The sequence below is a fragment of the Daktulosphaira vitifoliae genome, unplaced genomic scaffold (assembly GCF_025091365.1).
Source record: "Daktulosphaira vitifoliae isolate Bord-2020 unplaced genomic scaffold, ASM2509136v1 Scaffold_4, whole genome shotgun sequence".
NCBI lineage: Eukaryota > Metazoa > Arthropoda > Insecta > Hemiptera > Phylloxeridae > Daktulosphaira > Daktulosphaira vitifoliae.
In genome coordinates this window covers 3,708,720-3,728,030 of record NW_026099575.1, presented here as the reverse complement: position 1 = coordinate 3,728,030, position 19,311 = coordinate 3,708,720, and the positions used below count along the sequence as shown (strand labels likewise).

General features: G+C 24.9%; 3 protein-coding genes across 6 annotated transcripts; all 3 read left to right on the top strand.

Moving 5' to 3' along the window:
• Nucleotides 1–2,681: 2,681 nt before the first annotated feature.
• Nucleotides 2,682–3,625, top strand: LOC126904515 (uncharacterized). Its single transcript, XM_050683600.1, has 2 exons — nucleotides 2,682–3,152; nucleotides 3,228–3,625. The coding sequence occupies exons 1-2, from the start codon at nucleotides 2,732–2,734 to the stop codon at nucleotides 3,572–3,574; spliced, it is 768 nt and encodes a 255-aa protein (XP_050539557.1). The 5' UTR covers nucleotides 2,682–2,731; the 3' UTR covers nucleotides 3,575–3,625.
• A 4,989-nt stretch (nucleotides 3,626–8,614) lies between these two features.
• Nucleotides 8,615–12,486, top strand: LOC126903698 (importin subunit beta-1-like). 2 transcript variants are annotated; one of them, XM_050682084.1, is made up of 2 exons: nucleotides 8,615–8,714; nucleotides 9,759–12,486. In XM_050682084.1, the coding sequence occupies exon 2, from the start codon at nucleotides 9,792–9,794 to the stop codon at nucleotides 12,363–12,365; it is 2,574 nt and encodes an 857-aa protein (XP_050538041.1). In that variant the 5' UTR covers nucleotides 8,615–8,714; nucleotides 9,759–9,791; the 3' UTR covers nucleotides 12,366–12,486. The 2 variants fall into 2 exon arrangements, with proteins under 2 accessions (XP_050538041.1, XP_050538040.1); XM_050682083.1 differs by lacking the exon at nucleotides 8,615–8,714 and adding an exon at nucleotides 8,799–8,914.
• Nucleotides 12,487–14,788: 2,302 nt separating this feature from the next.
• On the top strand, nucleotides 14,789–18,744 carry LOC126903699 (zinc finger protein 25-like). Of its 3 annotated transcripts, none has more exons than XM_050682085.1 (9): nucleotides 14,789–14,969; nucleotides 15,411–15,519; nucleotides 15,567–15,770; nucleotides 15,831–15,998; nucleotides 16,190–16,459; nucleotides 16,540–17,271; nucleotides 17,334–17,579; nucleotides 18,084–18,236; nucleotides 18,298–18,742. In XM_050682085.1, exons 2-9 carry the CDS (start codon nucleotides 15,428–15,430, stop codon nucleotides 18,665–18,667), a joined length of 2,235 nt encoding a protein of 744 aa, XP_050538042.1. In that variant the 5' UTR covers nucleotides 14,789–14,969; nucleotides 15,411–15,427; the 3' UTR covers nucleotides 18,668–18,742. The 3 variants fall into 3 exon arrangements, with proteins under 3 accessions (XP_050538042.1, XP_050538044.1, XP_050538043.1); XM_050682086.1 differs by having other exon boundaries at nucleotides 14,790–14,969; nucleotides 15,582–15,770; nucleotides 18,298–18,736; XM_050682087.1 differs by lacking the exons at nucleotides 15,567–15,770; nucleotides 15,831–15,998 and having other exon boundaries at nucleotides 18,298–18,744.
• The last annotated feature ends 567 nt before the right edge of the window (nucleotides 18,745–19,311 follow it).

The following is a 19,311-nucleotide window of genomic DNA, read 5'->3' as shown; positions in this document are numbered from 1 at the left end:
GCTTCGATGCGAAGCTGAGAAGGTATTGGTTTTACTATGATGTGTTTTTTTTTGTGTCTGTTACCACTTTTTCTCAGCTCTCACCAAACGGATTTCTTTCAACGATACGTCAAAAGATTAAAAATCGTATCTAGTCGACGACATTACCCTCAAAAATTGAAAACATTTCCCTCGTTTCCCGTAAATGGGGGAAACCTCCAAAAAAATTACAAATTTGAAAATCGCTAATTTTCAAAAAATTTTCGATTTTTTTTACTTAAAACTACTATAACTTTTTCAAAAATGAACATATCAATATAATTTTTTATATAGATGCTTGATGTCTTTACTTATTATTTGGTATATTTTTTTTGTAAATTTGACCCTTTATCTGCCCACAGGGGGGGATTTAAAATGACAACTTTTTCACAAAAAATTAACTTTTTCAACTTAACTTTTGAAAATGTTCCAGAAGATCTGACACTTTTATATATATCTTAAATTACAGGTAAAGTAATATACTTTATTATGAAAAAAAAAAAATTGGACTTTATTTTGTCTTCACGGTGAAAATGGCTACCGAATCCTATTATTGTGCGAAAATTCTCGATTTTATTTTTTACATTTTTAACTTTATAATGTAATAACTTATTGAAAAGTGTATGGATCAACACAATTTTTTTATGAGAGATAATATTTTTTAATAATCCCTTTTTCATTCAGGATATTAATAAGGAAATAGCAGACCATGTAGCTTTTGGAATAATCCTCCATTTTTTTAAAATTAAATACTCTAAAGATTTGCATCGAAGCTTTTTTTTTTTATAGTGATTTTAATCACTGTCAGATATCATCATACTTGACCCAACTATGCCACGTCACCACTGTGCCGCGACCCCCCTGTGCTGGGTTTTTTTTTGTATTTTTTTCATAAAACCTATTCCATAAATATAAAAAAAAACGCAATAAGATCGTAGTACAGTGGAGAAGCGTCATAGTTTCGACAAGTATAGATGATATCTGACAATAATTAAAGTATGAAATACGCTTCTATACAAATCTATAGGTACTGTTTATTTTTAGAAAAAATTGTTAGATTATAAAGCATTATCAATTCCTATTTCTTAAATTATACCCTGATTAAAAGTTTTATGATTTATAAGTATAATACATAAATTAATACTTATTATAGTGATTAAATATAGTATTAAATTGATATTCAACAATTTAATATTATAGTTAAGACTAACGAATCACCAAAAAGAAAATTAAGTTCAATTATTCTGACCCGTAAAATAAATTATAATTTCAGTTATGAAGTTGAAATTTATCACAAACTATTGTTAATAATTTATTTTATTTAACCTCCCCATCATAATACGCAAATGAAGTTTACTAAAATTTCTTAAAAACATTTTGAAATAAATTTTTATACAATCATTTTTTGAATTTTCCAATTTTCACACAAAAATTGTACTTTTTTCTTTAAAAATGACATCCGTTTTGACCACAACGACAAGTCAAAAGGTCAAATTTTTTTTAAATTAAATTATATTACATAAACTTTAATTGGCCGACCCCAAATAGTTGGGATTAAGACGAGGAAAAAAAAGACATAAAGTTTAATTTAAGATATATTAAAGTATATAAATTAAAGTACCAGTATTCCCGAAACATTTTCAAAATTTAAGTTGAAAAAATTAGTATCAGTACTTTACAAAAGATTCAAAGAAATTTAAACTTCAATAATAATCAATTGTTTTCAAAATAATATTATATTATAACATAATTGAAAAAACTCACGTCATGAATTTTTTGAAATATGCGAATTTAATTTTATGAAAGAATTACAAAATAATTTTATAGATGCATCAGGAAAAACTAGTGTTTTTAATGTGATCATATTTCAGTAATAAATTTTATAACTGATAAATAATGTTGGAATGATATAGATATTAAATCTAGTATTGATGGCAATAGAGATTTTTAAAAATTTGTATGAGTCTTCTAGTACGAATTGATACTGAATATATATATTTTTTATATTATTAGGGCGTCCCAATTATGATTTACCCCCAAGCCACTCAATATCTATTGCCAGTACTGAACTAAATAGTAATATATATGGTGTTGTAATATATATGAATATTTTTGACACTGTCATACTGTTAATATATATTTTCGTTATTTTGGACCTTTTAATTTTTATGTTCTAATAAAATTATAAATAATATTCCAATAAATTAAAATTATTAATTACCTACTTGGAACATTTAATCAAATTACCAGTTTTTTAATTCAATTTTTCAATCATTAAAAATTAAAGGTAGATAACTTATTTTTTACACTTTTATGGTTAAATCAATCTATTCGCAAAAAAATTGGCATAACTTGAAAGACATTAAAAATTAAATAATATTTTAAAGAATATTAATTAAAATTAATTTACGTATTTCAATCGTATATTTGAAGAAATATAGTTCAAAAAATATACTTTTGAGGTAAAATTACGGTAAATAATCAAATTTGTAAAGTAGAAGAAAAGTATTAGCTCTTAAAATAATTTATTGCGATTTTTATTAAATTAGAATGAATAAAAAAGTTATTTTTAAAAAATTAAATAAATCGGAAAAAGAAAAATACAAAATAGTGCATAAAATAGATGTATTACACTTCTTTACAAAACAGAATTTATTTTTGAAACAGTTAATTACTATATTAATTCAGTATTAAGTTTTTAATACTATAAAGAATGAAAATGAAGTTAAATAATTTTATTGAGTTTGTTATTATGTTATTTTTATTTTCACTACATAGTTTTGTTTTTTCGGTTGGCTTAGATCAAATTATTCAGCTTAACAACATCGTTGAACGATTTTGTATAATGGATTTCAATTACATTGTATTTTTAAGTGATAATAAACAATATCCTTTTGAGAGTCTTTTTGATAACGATGAATACAAAAAGTACATTATCGAATGTAGAAATGTTAATGAAGAAAAAGAAAAAGTATATGCATTAACACAACACTTTGGGGCGAATAATAATAATTACGAAGAAAAATTAAAACTGATTGCTGGTTTCCTAATGTGTAAATATCTAGAACAAATCAAATTAATTAATCGTCTGTTATTATATTTGGTCGATGAATATCTTAGAAATCTAAGTGAAAGTAATAATTTTGAAAGTTGTGAGAAAATACTAGAATTATTTATTATCAAAAATAAAAGTTTTATTTCCTTTATAGTTCTTTTGGTTGAAAATTATACATTCTTATTAGATAATTACGGAATAGATATAAAACATTTGTTACAAGTACTAGAAAATGTGAATAAACATCATAGTTATAAAGGAAATATACTGGAATATAAGTACTCTATAGAACAATTGTTCAATAATAAACTCAAGTCTTCAAAAAAGAAATGCAAATTTTTAAAAAAAATACCTCTTGAAAATAAATATAAATCAATTTATTTTGGACCAAAATTTCATTTAAACAATTCTCCAAGCTATGCCGACTTTTTGGCCGAAATGATTGATTTAACCGTAAAAGATAGTTTGCAATATAATTATTATTTTACAAAAAATATATGAAAGATGAAAATAAGATATAAAAATTATAATTTTATTGCGTAACTTAAAATATTTTTTGGTTGCTTTATTTATTTATGCTTAATTTGTTTTATGTGTTTAAAAATCTTTTTCGAACATTTAAATTCATAAGTAATAGTTTGTTATTGTGATTTTTTTTATATTTACTTTATGATATCAATAAATTTTATTATTCACAATGATTCTTCTAATATTATCCACTAGATTTCTCCTAAAATAATAATTATGTTAAGAAAATTATTTTTGGTATTTTTGAAATCATATATCTCATGATTTATTAGTTATTAATTATTAACTAATAATTAGCTAATAACATTGAAAATAATCTCATTATGAAAATTAATTTTCTTAATGAGATTTTCTTAATTATTGTTCGATAATAACTTTTATGTCATTATTTCGGAATTTTATGACAATATTAAAATGTTGATTGGAAGTAAAGCGTATAAATGTAACAATATTTGTCATACACTCATATTCTAGTGGACATTCTAAAAAAGTATAAGAGATGAATTAAAATAGTAGTTAATAAATATATGTAACTAATAAAATCCTAAAATTGATCTAAAATTATTTTTATTTTGTGTGTAATTGAGCGTGTTATTATAATGCCCAGTATATATGCAAGGGAAAATTAGGATAAATAGTGTTGAAAATGTTATATTTATGTATGAATTTTCGATACTTTATGTCAAAATTACATTACTTGTATGTAAAATTAACGTGTATATTAAAAATATCATACTGCTGACATATGGTAATTTTTGGATCATTTCTTACGTTGAAGTTAATAATAGATTTACTATTTAAAATTAAAACTATATTAAAAATAATTAATTTTGAAACTGAAAAATATTAAAATTATTTAACTCGAAAAGCCACAAAAAAATTACTAAAAATTGCGGATACGTATTTCAAGAACAATGTTCCATTATTAGCGCTTAACACATACTTCTATGAATTTACTATTATAACTCGTTTAATTTTTATAAGTAATATGTTATTATTTTTTGACAAAATTAAAAGAAACTGAAATCACTATTTTTGAAGTATTAAGCTACCGTGATATCTAAAAATAAACTTTACTACAAAATGTCTATTTTTTAAAAAATATAGGGACGCTATTTTATAATTTTAGTATTATCATACTAACGTACGGGAATTATTAACTTTGATGAAAATAGTAACTTAAGTTAGAGTAGTAGTTGAAAGTTACTTTTTTTCTTGTAGTTCAAAATATAAATTTAATAACTTGTTTGTTCCAATGTAAATAATAAGTTATTTACCTTAAATTTTTAATATTTGAAAAATTGAATTAGACAACTGGTAATTTTATTAAATGTTCCTAGTAGGTAAGTAATAGTCTTAATTTATTGAAATATCAGTTATTATTTAATTAGAACATAAAAAACGAAAGCACAGTGGAGTCGCCCACAGTGTGGAAGTTATAGCATAATAAAGTTAAAAATGTAAAATACAAAATAAAAATTTTTACAAAAAAATAGCATTCGGTAGCCATTTTCACCATGATGACAAGTCCAGAGGTCAATTTTTTTTTTTTTCAAATTAAAGTACATTATATTAGCTTTAATTTAAGATATATATAAAAGTGTCAGACCTTCCGGAACATTTTCAAAAGTTAAGTTGAAAAAGTTAATTTTTTGTGAAAAAGTTGTCATTTTAAATCCCCCCCTGTGGGCAGATTAAGTATCAAATTTAAAAAAAAAATATACCAAATAATAAGTAAAGACATCAAGCATCTATATAAAAAATTATATTGATATGTTCATTTTTGAAAAAGTTACGGCTGTTTTTAGTAAAAAAAATTTTAAAAATTTCGAAAATTAGCAATTATTAAATTTGTAATTTTTTTGGAGGTTTCCCCCATTTACGGGGAACGAGGAATTTTTTTTCAATTTTTGAGGGTAATGTCTTCGACTAGATACAATTTGTGATCTTTTGACGTATCATTGAAAGAAATCGGTTTGGTGAGAGCTGAGAAAAAGTGGTAACAGACACAAAAAAAAAAAACACATCATAGTAAAACCAATACCTTCTCAGCTTCGCATCGAAGCTAAAATTGGAGGATTATTCCAGAATCCAAAATAACTCCTATTTCCTTCATTATTCCTAATTAGCAATTTTATGATTTATAAGTATAATATATGAATAAATACTAATTATAGTAATTAAATCTAGTATGAAATTGATATTTAATAATTTAGTATTGTAATTTTTATGAAAAAATTATAAATTAGGTGTTACCTTTTGGGTAAACACGTATAAAAATGGATGGCTTGATACAAAACTTTGCATTTGTTGTTAACTATGAATAAATGGTCTAGAATGAATTTTCATCAGGATCCAAAATATATTTTTCACCCTGATTTCAAATCTGCAATTAGATTTTCGCATATAACACATACAAAAATATAGGAATAAAAAACTAATATCTTCTCAGCTTTGCATCGGAACTAAAATTGATGTAAAAAATTATGACAATACAAAAAACGGTGACTTTTACACTAGAATAATATTTTTTTGATAACATGTAAAAAGCAAGTCGTAGGGACAAATTTTTTTTTTAATTATAGGGCTTAAAATAAGTTTTAATTTAACATATGTTAAAGGACGCAGTATTTTAGGATCATTTTCAAATCTTAAATTGAAAAAGTTAACTTTTTATACGTAATTTTCAAGTTTTGAAGGCCCCTATATAAGGAAAAATGGTTTTATTTAAAAAAAAGTATGTTGGATAAAAGGAGTACATATTATGGATTTCTAAAAAAAAATCGTGTTGATCCATACATTTAATAAAATGTAAATCGAAAATTTTAACACAAAAATAGCACGTTTTTAATTACGGCAGCCATTTGCACGTAAAAGATAATCGTCCGGAGAAATTTTTTTTTTTAATTTATAGTACATAACATAAGCTTTAATATAACATGTGTTCAAAGGACCCAGTATTTCAGGAATATTTTTAAATCTTAAGTTGAATAAGTTATATTTTTGTACAAGTACAAAGTACTTGTTTTTGGGACTCTTTTTTTTCCCATTATACTATATCATTAGCTTTCTCCAAATCTATAAATACCATACACAGCTTTTTCTTCATTTCCTACTTTTCTATTAATTGTCTCGCACAAAAAACTGGCTTCATCATTAATTTTTCAGGCAAAAAACTAAACTGATTCTTTGTTATCAATGTTTCTCCTCTTATTCTTTTGTTTACTATCATTTTCCAAATCATTGTATTATAACTCATAAGTTTTATGCCTCTACAATTTGCACACTCCCGTATATCTCTTTTGCCTTTAATTATCGGCACTACAATACTATTCCTCCAATGTTTTCGCATTTTTCCTTCTATTATGAATTTATTAAAAAGATCCTTCAACCACTTTATGCTAACACCGCCTAATATTTTCCATATTTCTAATTGCACTTCATTTGGTCCTACTGATTTATTCTCTTTCATTGATGCCACAGCCTCCCACGCCTACTTCTCACTAATTAAACCTACCAGAATATATACTCTAATGTCTCTCTTGCATACTCCTTATTCAGTATTTTAAAATAAAAAAATTAATTAGATAACTATAAACTAAAGGTAAAAATTCAAGAACTATCTTAACTATAAAAATATCAAACTAAAAGATATAGAAACAAGAAAACTACTAACAATAAAAAAATCCCAACACTGTAGCACTAAAAATCAATTGATACATGACTTAATATGTAAATTAATATTTTTTCGATTCCACCCCCTCTATAATTATTTGAAATTAGATCCAGTCGTGGAATTGTACACTTGCTTTTTGTACAAGTACTGGCATAATCGTCAAAAAAATTATGCTAGTTCACGGGCTAGGATTCATCAGATTCAACAGTATGGTTTAACCACCGTACATGAACGTACCGACCTAGGTGCCGATAGTGCCGGATACGACTACTATGAATGTCAAAGGTCAATCGGTGATAAGGTGGTGGGTGGTGATAAACTACGTGGAGCTTGACTGGGCTACAAACGTAACTTATGAGCATTGGCACTAAGGTGGCGTCTGAATGATCCACTGCATCACACCACGTTGAAAAAAAAAATCGTCTATGTGCTAAATTGGTAAAACTGAAGTTTTGATATTTTTGGATGAAGAAATTTCCCCATTGATGGCTATATGATAGATGTGTACAATATTCTTATTAAACACATATTTGTAAATACTATTATTATGTTGTTTTATATTCTATGTTTAACTTGTTATTTGGGCTTGTCCCGTTATAATTTATTATAAATAAATATATATGTTATTATTATTACATTAGTATTAAAAATATATTATTCTGCAGCAAATTCCAAATACATAGTTATAATTAAAATTAATTTTTGTTCTTCATAAATTTATATATTCAAAATAATTAATTTTTAGTCTTACTAATAATGACATAAACAATAATTTTATTTTTAGTATTATTTTATAATAACTGTTATTTAACAAATATTATTTGATTTGTATATTTATGACAATGGTAACTTATATAGTTCCCTATTTCACTTATTACTTTAGAGCTAATAATAAAACAACTAAAGCTAAAAGAGTATAACCCATAGAATATTAAACTAATTTTGAATGCTTATATATGATAGCCGCATATTTTTGTATTGGATATTTTAGAGATCATCATTGGTCGTGGGGGAATGGTTAGAGTTCCTAAAAATGTAATAAAGATAAAATGTTCAGCAAAAAAAGAAACCATTTGTAATAATACGTTCTCTTTATATCCTGACAGAATAAATAAGAAATAAAATTGATAAGAATAATTTATATGATTAAATAGTTTCTTATTAATAAAACAACTTTTTTTAATGAAATAAACTACGGAATATATATTTTTTAAATAATAAAATATCTATGTTTTCAATAAGGCAAAATTTTTTAGGTTTCTTAGCTCAACAAAAATGTTTATTATGAACTGTCTTAAAGTTTAACCTCAAAAATAGCGGCAAAAACATATAGTCATGAAAAATTAATTTTGCCAATAAAGAAGTGCAACATAATATCATTATTTCCTAGTTTTTTTTATATTAATTGAAAATGATTGATCAACTTTGCAAATAAAGGTAATTAGTACAAACTTATAGACGTAATTTAAAAAAAAAAAGGATAAATTATCGCACGCCATTTTATTTACTTGATAAGCCTTATCGAATTAGGAAAATTACTAAACGGCTTTCTCAACACTAGTACAAGCTATTATAACTTATATTTATTTTATATTTGTGTAGATTTAGTTTTTAAATATTATATTTATCTTAATCTAGTAAGTCATACATTATGTAATTATTTATTCATAATTAAATAATATATATATATATATATATATATATATATTAATCATTATTCCATGTACTATCAATAGGAGCTTTAAATGTTTTAGAGTTCTTGTATTTTTTCTTATTATTGTTTTTGAATATATTATCCATACACTTTTCATTAATAATTCGCTATAATTTCTATTAAAATTAATGTATTAACTTTCTCGTGAAATATTCTCATATATGAATACTAATAAATAGGCAAAAATTGTATAATTGTGAAAAATTGATAATTACTTAGTATTTCCAATATTTTTGCAATTTTAATGTAAAATAGACAAATAATATGTCTCTACAACTGTATATATAATGTTACAAATTACTAAAACAGTTGTACTACTTTTTATTACTTAAATTTTTTATAATAATACATGTTATTAAGTTTCTTTAAACTCACTACATATATTGTATATAATATACATATCTATTAATTTATAATTAATACTATTGTACTTATGTCTGTTATTTAAATATGTAACTGATTAAGTTTGAATTGAAAATCAATATTGAATAAGTTAAAATGGAGTGTAATAATATTTGAGAAAGTTACTCAGTTAAATTTAAATACTGGAGCTCTAGTTAAAATTAATGAAATAGTTTTTAAACTTGAATTACACCACTAATTCTGGGAATTTCCAGTCTTTTAATAAAATGTTAACAAATACAGTTACATATGAGTTGTATTATTTCATAATGTATTAATGTTATATTAATTTAAAATAAGAATATTGATTTTGATTTTGATTATTTTTGTTGAAAAAATTTGTAATTTAGTTTTTTGTTTTCTAGCTTTGCCTCATAAATACAGAATAGGCAATCATTATGAACGACGAAGAAGTGATTCAAATTACTAATCTTTTAGAACGCACAATATCTACTGACAAAGAAGAGCTAAATCAAATACAAAAATTTTTAGAACATGCTGCCCAGACAAATTTGCCTGGTTTTCTTAAAACTTTGTCAAATGTTCTTCTTTATTCTGTTAACAATCCAGTTGCACGTATTGCAGCTGGACTTCAGATTAAAAACCATATTACATCAAAAGATGAGGCAGTTAAAATACAAATGAAACAAAGATGGTTATCATTTTCTGAACAAGATCGTATGTTTATTAAGGAAAACATATTTAAAGCCCTTGGTACAGAAAGTCGACCAAGCTCAGCTGCTCAATGTGTTGCCAATGTTGCTATAATTGAATTACCTCTAAACCTATGGCCTGGCCTTATTTCATTACTTGCTGCTAATGTGACAGATCCTAACTCAACGGACATTTTAAAAGAATCTTCTTTGGAAACTATTGGCTACATTTGTGCAGAAACAGATCGAGATATTTTAAAAGCAGAATCAAATACAGTACTAACTGCTATTGTTCATGGTATGACACAGATGAACAACCATGTATGTCTAGCAGCTACTACAGCCCTCTATAATTCTTTAGAATTTACTAAAGGGAATTTTGAAAAAAAAAATGAACGAGATTATATCATGGAAGTTGTATGCAAAGCAACTCAATCTCCTGATACTCAAATTAAAGTTGGTGCGTTACAATGTCTTGTTAAAATTGTTTCTCTATATTATGAATATATGGAATTATATATGACTACTCTATTTCCAATTACTTTGCAAGCTATTAAATGTGATCTAGATGAAGTGGCTCTTCAAGGAATTGAGTTTTGGTCTAGTGTTGCTGAAGAAGAGTCTGAAATTATTTATGAAAGACAATGTCAAGAAGGAAATAATGATAAAAAACTTATGATGTATTCTGAAGGCGCTTTAGAATTTATTATTCCTGTTTTAATGGAAAAACTCACTACACAAGAGGAAGGAGATGACGACGATGATTGGAATCCATGTAAATCTGCTGGTGTTTGTATTATGTTACTAGCCACTTGTTGTCAAAATAATATAGTTCCTCATGTAATTCCATTTATAAATTCAAATATTAACAGTCCTGATTGGCGTTTTAGAGATGCATCAGTAATGACGCTTGGATCAATTTTAGGTGGTTTAGATCAAAATGCTTTAAAGACTTTACTTGAACCTTATATACCAGTTTTAATACATTTAATGTATGATTCAAGTATAGCTGTTCAAGATACATCTGCTTGGACATTTGGTCGTATTTTTGAATTTGTGCCAGATCTAATAATTAATTCTCCGTGTTTAAGTGATGTTTTGGGAGTATTTATAAAAGGACTTAAATCAGAACCTCGAGTTGCCACAAATATTTGTTGGGCATTTAGTAGTTTAGCTCAAGCTACTGGTGAAGAAATGACTGTTTTAACACCATACTTTGATTACATTGTACAAGGTTTACTAGAAACAACAGAAAGAGGGGATGGGATGCGATCAAATTTAAGATCTGCTGCTTATGAAGCACTTATGGATATGATTAAGTGTGCTCCAATTGATTGTTATGAGACTGTTAAAGGCACAACTTTAATAGTTCTAAGTCGCTTAAACCAGATTATTAATTTACAATCAATAAATGATGATTGTTTGGATATGCAAGGATTGCTGTGTGCTACTTTACAGAGTGTTATTCGAAAAATGAGTTGTGAAGATGTAGAAAAAATAGCTGATGCTGTTATGAATGCACTTTTAATAATGTTAAGTACCAGCAAAGATAGTGGTTTGCAAGAGGACGCCTTAATGGCTATAAGTCCATTAGTTGAAAATCTTGGGAAAGGATTTAATAAATATATGGAGTATTTCAAGTCATATTTATTTATTGGTCTTCAAAACAATATGGAATTTCAAGTGTGCTTAGCTGCAATAGGTTTAGTAGGTGACCTAAGCCGAGCTCTTCGTGAAAATTTAGCGCCTTATTGTGACCAAATATTTGCTCTTTTATTTGAAACTCTTCGCAACAATACAGTGAATAGAAATTTAAAACCACAAATTCTCTCCACTTTTGGAGATATAGCTCTTGGTATTGGAGCAGAATTCAAAAAGTACTTGGAACATGTTCTTAATGCTTTAGTTCAAGTTGCACAACTTCAATTAGACCCCAATGATGCAGATATAATAGATTATTTAAATGAACTCCGTGAGGGTGTCTTAGCAGCTTATGTTGGTATCGTACAAGGATTAAAAGGAGAAGAAATTACACCGAACCCAGATGTATACCTTCTTGAACCTCATTTACCATTTATAGTACAATATATGATTTCTATATGTGGTGATCCTAATGCACATATAGGAATATTAAAAAGTTGTTGTGGCCTTGTGGGAGATTTATGTACAGCATTTGGTGCTAAAGTATGTCCAATTTTAGACAACCCTGAAGTTCATGGATTATTATTTAAAGGTCGCCAGTCTACAGATGCAACAGCTAAAAGTTTAGCACGATGGTCCGCCAAAGAACTCCAAAAAATTAAAACTCCTTCAATGTAAATCTATTTAATTTAAAACGTGAGACTATCGATCGTTTGTCCTCTCGTATGATTGTCTTTAATAGTGCCTATGTAATTTTTCTAGTATAAATGGAACCGAAACATGTCTGTGATTTTGTATATCTGTATGAGTAAATGTGCTACTCTAATTTAGTATTACTACTAGTGTACGGATTTTAAGGTTAAGTGAGAAATTTTTTTTTTATTATTTTTTAGTTTACAATGATTGAGCTCATTTACTCGGCTCGTGTGACTGACTGATTATTGAATAATAATTGTTAAATATTTTAAATGTATATAATAATTGTTTTATTTAATGAAAAACAATGTATCTGAATGTCTGTTTTGTTCTGAATGTGTATTTTTGTATGAATGCAGTATTTATTTATTCTTAGGCATCTTATAATTAGTATACTTATTTATACTTAATTTACATTTGTCTGGTCTGTCTGTCTTTAAGTAGTGTTCAAAAATAAATTAAGAAAGTAAAATTGTCCTAAGAAGTGAAAATAAAATTAATGTTTCTTATAAATATTGATATCTTCAAATTACTTTTTATTTTATAATTTCACTTTTAATTAATATAAATGTATAATTAATCATTACCAACATATTAAATTTTATTTTAACTCACTCAAAATTATGAAATTGTTTTCTTTTACATAAAAATGACTCAAATGTTTTAATTTTAGATGATAAATACTTTACAATCTATTGAAAAATATACTTAAACAAATTTATTTTATAAATAGTTACAAAATTGTTAATTTTATTGTAATTTATCAGATAAATATTTTCTGACTTGTTATTCAAAAATAAAATTTATACTAAGGAATTTCGATTCACCCTTTTATTTATACAGTATACACATAGAGTTAATGTATCTTTTAAGAATTAAATATTATAAAAACTACTTCGTTATTAGTAATCTAATAAAATAGCACAATCAATATGGTCATAAGTTTTATAAATTATTCCTTTATTTTAATTTGTTTTTTAATTCATAAAAATTGTTATTATTTAGTGAACCATAAAATCAGCCTTCATTTTGTTGTAATAATAGAATTTAATATCTATAACTTAATTCTTTTAGTTAGTTAATTAGTTGATCCATCAAAAGATAGAGGGATGGTAACTTTTACTTAACTTACCAAAATTATTTTATAACTATTAAAGAAAACTTGCTCGTCTTAAGATGTTATAACATAATGTTCAACAAATATATTAAATATCTTGGATAAAAAAGCTTATTTTTTTTCTTGTCTAATAAACTATTAGATTCTCAGGTACTGAAATAAAAGCTTAATTAGGAATATATGTAGACTATATTTCTCCTAAGAAATAATAAAAAAAATTGACCTTGAGTATATTAATTTCTTGATTTATAAATAGTTAAATATTTTTAGGATATATCCTATATCCATTATAAGGGTGTCTACTAATTATATTAAATGTAAATATACTTATTTAACTATATCGAACAATACAAAATAGTCTAATTAAAAAATTGAATGATCGATGACAACTCATACCAGTAATATTTTTATAATTGAGCAGCAAAATAACGTAACTCACACCCCGATATATCAGTCTTATTAACATCCAAAATATTGGTTCAAAAAGTGATTATCGATTAGTATTTTTTTTAAATTTATCATTTTCTATTATATGAACATATATATTTTTATTAAAAATTAAGGTAATACTCTTATAAGGTATATACCTAAAAAATATTTAACCACATATAAAATCGAGAAATAAATATTACTCAACAAAAATAAGAAAAAAATTTTTAAAATTAATGTAAGAGAAATTTAGTGATCAACTATAAATTAATAATTCTCTATATATTTTTTTAATTTATTAAGCCGTTGACTTTATAAGTATAACGTTTATTAGATATTTGTTGAGTCAAATAAATATTTCTTGAGTTGAAAAATGTTGACTTCACTAAGATTTAAAGTGTTGAAGTAAATTGTACAAAAATAACAGCAATTATGAATTTTTGATAACGCATCCTTGGAAGGATTTTTCTCAATTGAAAGCATTTTTCTTAATTTAATCTAAAAAAACATTGATCATAATTAATAAACCTAAAACTTATCTTTTCTAATAAGATTATTTGGGACTAGATTTACATGTCAAAATAGATCAAAACTATTTTGTCATTTAGTCTAAAGCCTTGCAGAAATTTAAATTTAACATAGTAAATTAAAAAGGAGGATTTCAAAACCCTATTTTCCATTTTGCTACAGTAAAATTCTGAATAACTTAAAGAAAATTTTATAAATATCCAACACATTATTACTTAACAATATTAATTTTCGATATTTTATTCCATGCTATGATGTATCTTCCATGATAATAGTATAACCTAATGATTTTATCAATTCTTCTGAACCTTTGGTAAATGCGCAATAATCAGAAAACTCAATTACATTGCTGACATACCTACTAAATATGTTATCAAAACGTAATTTTTTAATATTTTAATTATAACTATAAATATTAATTTTAATCAATTTATTTTGTTAATATCTAAAAATTTAAATGATTGCATTAACAAACAATTTCGGAATATGATATAATTTTCAACGGAAAATTGGTAAGTTAATAGCGTGTTAATTATAAGGTAAACACTAATTTAATATTTTGAATCGCGGTCTTCATTCTTGAAATTTTCAAAGCATACCCTTTCAAATATTTCTTCACCTCAGTTAAATTTAAATTATAATATTTATCTTTTGCAAAATTGATAAGAGACAGTTCAAATACTGACTTACAAATATTAATTTTTGGAGTACGAAATATGAGCAACTTGCGATAATTGTATTTACGAATCCATTACTTAACTTTTATTATGTATCTCTTCAATTTTTTTAATTAATTTTATGACTTACTCTTTAAACTGATTGGACACAGTTTTTTTTAATTAAGTTAAAAAGTAATTAATAACAAAAAAAACTTATTGAAATTTTAAAATGCTGGAGTTATTATGGACGTTCTAAGTTTTTTCTTTATTAATCTTAATTATTTTTCATTTAAGTGCGGATATATTATAATATGGCAGAAGTAGACAGTCGATACATTGCCTTTGAGAATGATCATACGTATTTGAAAACCACCAACAATTGTGAAGTTAATTCTACACAAATGTAAGGAAATTTTTTTATTAAATTTACATATTTTTATTTTTAAAAAGTATTTTATTTTATAGATCAGATATTAACTCACCGCCTTTTATTAATGTATCTGATGATAAAATAAAATCCTATAAAAAAGTTGTTGATGGAAGTCAATTTTCAATTTCTCAAGCAATTAACATGCTAAGTGGGCCCAATTCAAAGATTTTTTTTCTTCCAGCTGCAGTTCCTACAAACTCATCAGTTCCTTCATTTGTTTTTTCGTAAGATTTTTAATTTTTTTTCAGTTATTTTCTTAGATATTTACTACTGATTTTTTACAGACCAGGAAATAACATATGCAGCTCTACACCCAATGAAAAAAAAAGTACTGAAAAATGTATTTTACCAAAAATACCAAATTCTGTTGGTCTGACACAAGTTAAAAATTCTAAAATATTATTTATTCCATCTACAGCATCATCATTAAATTTAGGAATCCAAAATATTTTGTAAACACACATTTTATTTATTTAGTATTTTCTAACAATAGTTTAATAGTTATTTCTTTTGACAATCTCATGCTTAAAATATTAAAAATAGATTTTTATTAAAATATCATTTCACATAGCTAGTTTTTATTTTACTTTAGATCTTAAATGTATACAATAATTCAATGTTTAATAGTGACACTTAATTTTAGGAAACCTATTCCTTCCAAGTTACTTATACCAAAAACAAATGAACCAATTATTCATTCTACTCAAAACAAAAAAGAAAACAAAGATACTAATAAAGGAGTTCGCAGAATAAAACTATCATCCAATTCTATCAAACGAATACAGAATGGAGAAAAATTATTTATGTGTTTAGATTGTGATAAAATATATTTTGATCATAATAAATTATTAGATCACCAAAAAACTCATAAACAATTAGAACAAGTTGATATAATGGAGATAAAAAAAAAAAAGTACTATTATAAATATTAATAAATACACTATTTAGTATTTATAACTTATTTATATATATATATATATATATATTTTTTAGATTAATTAGTCAAAAGAAACAACCTACAGATAGAAAAGAAAAAGAAAATAGTGATGACTGTAACATTGAATATGAGTTCTCTGACACGTTGTTTTGTAATTCCCCTGTTAACATTAAAAAACAAAAAAGTGTATTTAAAGGTGAATGTATTATGTGTCATTCAATATTTCCTGATTTAGGTAAACATATTCAAACTTTCCACCAAAATGATTTAGAAAAAAGTAGTTCTTTCCAATGTCTCAAATGTGAATTAAAATTTGATATTGAAGAACATTTACAAGTGCATGAATTATCCATGCATAAATATAGTAATATATATACTTGCGAACATTGTTTTAAAGATTTTTCATTTAAAAAAGATCTTGAGATTCATATGGAGTCACATAATGTTTACAATAATATGAAATACTTATGTCCTTATTGTGATGCTGGTTTCTCACAATCTATTGGTCTACGAAGTCATTTAAAAAAACATATTGGTAACAATATCGAAAAACCTGTCTTTTTTACTTCTTCGAACCAAGTTGAAAACAGCCCAACTCGTCCTGAGCATTTAGATCAATTGTTTGCTGAACTAGATAATATATCTGATAATGTTAATGGAGTTGTTGTTGAACAAGTAACATCTAATAACTATTGTGTTAGATTTGTTGATAATGAATCAGATAACTATAAAATACAAAAACCTGAATTACTTGATCAAAGTATAAAAAACGAAGTAGACCTTACTGAGTTAGTATTAACTATTACAGATTTATCAAAAAATAAAAAATACTAACATAACTTTTTATTAGGTTGCCTTTACCAAACAAAGATTATGAAAATAAGGATCAGTCAACAAATTCATCGAGAAAACGTGTTAGCTATACTGTATGCAGAATATGTTTAGTTATTGTTAGCTATTCAAGAATTGGTCGTCATATGAGAAAAAAGCATAATAATGCTGCACCTTACCAATGTGAAATATGTCATACAGATTTTAACCGTAAACATCTCATGGATGATCATAGGCGGAAACATACTAACAATAAACCTCATAAGTATAAATATATTACTAAATTGACTTTTATATAAAAATAATTCTTGCAAATTTTAATGAATAGACATTTTGAATTTCTGTATATATGTTTCATACTTTCAGTTTATGATATTATGACACAAAAATATTAAATTTAAGAAATTTAATGTTGAGTTTAACTTTATAAAACTGTATTTATATATATTTTTTTCGGTTATTCTTGACAAATTTTAAAGTAATGTGGATACAGTATGAGATATGAAATGCTGAGAAATGTCTAAGCAACAAGACAATCCATAAAAGCTTTAACACATTTATAACTTTTGAGAAAGTTAATATTTGGTTTTATTTCTATGGTATTAAACAGTCTGTGATTTTAAAATTGAATAGAAATAAATTCTAACTTTAATGAGTTTTAATAGGTTACCATAACATGTGTAAAAATATTTTATTTGTAATTTATTATTCTATTTTAAACTATTTGTTATTATTTTTGGTATTATTAAATCTTTTCTTGAATTTCCAGATGTTTTGAATGCAATAAATGTTTTGCCTATAAACATCACCGTAATCGTCACATGATGATAGTTCATAATGCCGATACATTGGATAAACCATTCAAATGTCCTATGTGTGATAAAGCATTTTCTTTTAAAGAATATTTGACACTCCACGTGAAGTAATTCAATTTAACATATATTTTATTTTATGTTATTAATGTTTAGTTTCTATATTTTCAGTAGTCGCCATAAAGGTAAGCGTTACATGTGTCAAATATGTGGCAAAAGTTTTCCTACAAATGCTGGCCTTAACAAACATCAACTATGTCATACTGATGAAAGACCATTTATGTGTGAACAATGTGGACGGACATTTAAATGCAAAACTCATTGTGATACTCATAAGAAGAATATGCATCCAGGTGATTCTCAATTATCAACCTTACCTGAAAAGTTTGAATGTGAGTTGTGTAACAAGACATTTACGACAAAAATGTATAGAGATATGCATTTCAAGCGGCATAATGGTCAAGGTCACCAATGTAGTATATGTTTCAAATTATTTGTTTCAAAAGCTCATTTGCAGAGGCATATAAAATTAATGCATTAAATTTGATAAGGTTTGCAATGTAGTTGTTTTTTTTTTTTTTTTTTTTTTTGTGATAATATATTGTTATATTGATAAGTTTATTTATAAATATTTAATATTGTTTTTGAATTGTTAAAAGTTTTATTAAAAATTTAATTTGTTGACTTATATTTAATTTTCTTACATTTAGTTATTTTAAGATTAAAAGTATTTTGTCTTTTTAAAACTTTTACTTTTCATAATAAATAATTGGCATTTTTAAAAATTAGAATTTTTAAAATACCACAAGTTTTTCTTCATTGTATAGCGAGAAAGAGTTTTACTGTTTAAAGTAAAAAGTCAACTTAATATTTTTAAAATTAAAAATTATATTTATTTGATTTGGTTTTAATTTTTGTTGAGATTTTTTATTAATTTAACTATAATTATACAATCAATTAATCCCATGTTCTGTAACAAATTTTCAACTTTTTTCTGGTGGGTAGTCCTAATGAATAATTTACTTGGACTATATATCTATATTTATATATTATATAATATAAAACTATTAATGTCTAGAGGTATCCAGACTTTCTTAATTTCTCTTTAAATCAGTCACTGCAAATATTAATAGAACATGAAAATCGACTACAAGTTTTCTTCATGTCCTCTCCGTAGAGTCTTGA

What these genes read in the sequence shown, in the direction of transcription:
- LOC126903698 (XM_050682084.1), top strand. Translation starts at nt 9,792, where the DNA reads ATGAACGACGAAGAAGTGATTCAAATTACTAATCTTTTAGAACGCACA.
- LOC126903699 (XM_050682085.1), top strand. Translation starts at nt 15,428, where the DNA reads ATGGCAGAAGTAGACAGTCGATACATTGCCTTTGAGAATGATCATACG. An exon ending in GTTCCTTCATTTGTTTTTTC is followed by an intron (nt 15,771 to 15,830) that starts GTAAGATTTTTA and finishes GATTTTTTACAG; the next exon opens with ACCAGGAAATAACATATGCA. An exon ending in AACGAAGTAGACCTTACTGA is followed by an intron (nt 17,272 to 17,333) that starts GTTAGTATTAAC and finishes ACTTTTTATTAG; the next exon opens with GTTGCCTTTACCAAACAAAG.
- LOC126904515 (XM_050683600.1), top strand. Translation starts at nt 2,732, where the DNA reads ATGAAAATGAAGTTAAATAATTTTATTGAGTTTGTTATTATGTTATTT. An exon ending in TCTTAGAAATCTAAGTGAAA is followed by an intron (nt 3,153 to 3,227) that starts GTAATAATTTTG and finishes TTTCCTTTATAG; the next exon opens with TTCTTTTGGTTGAAAATTAT.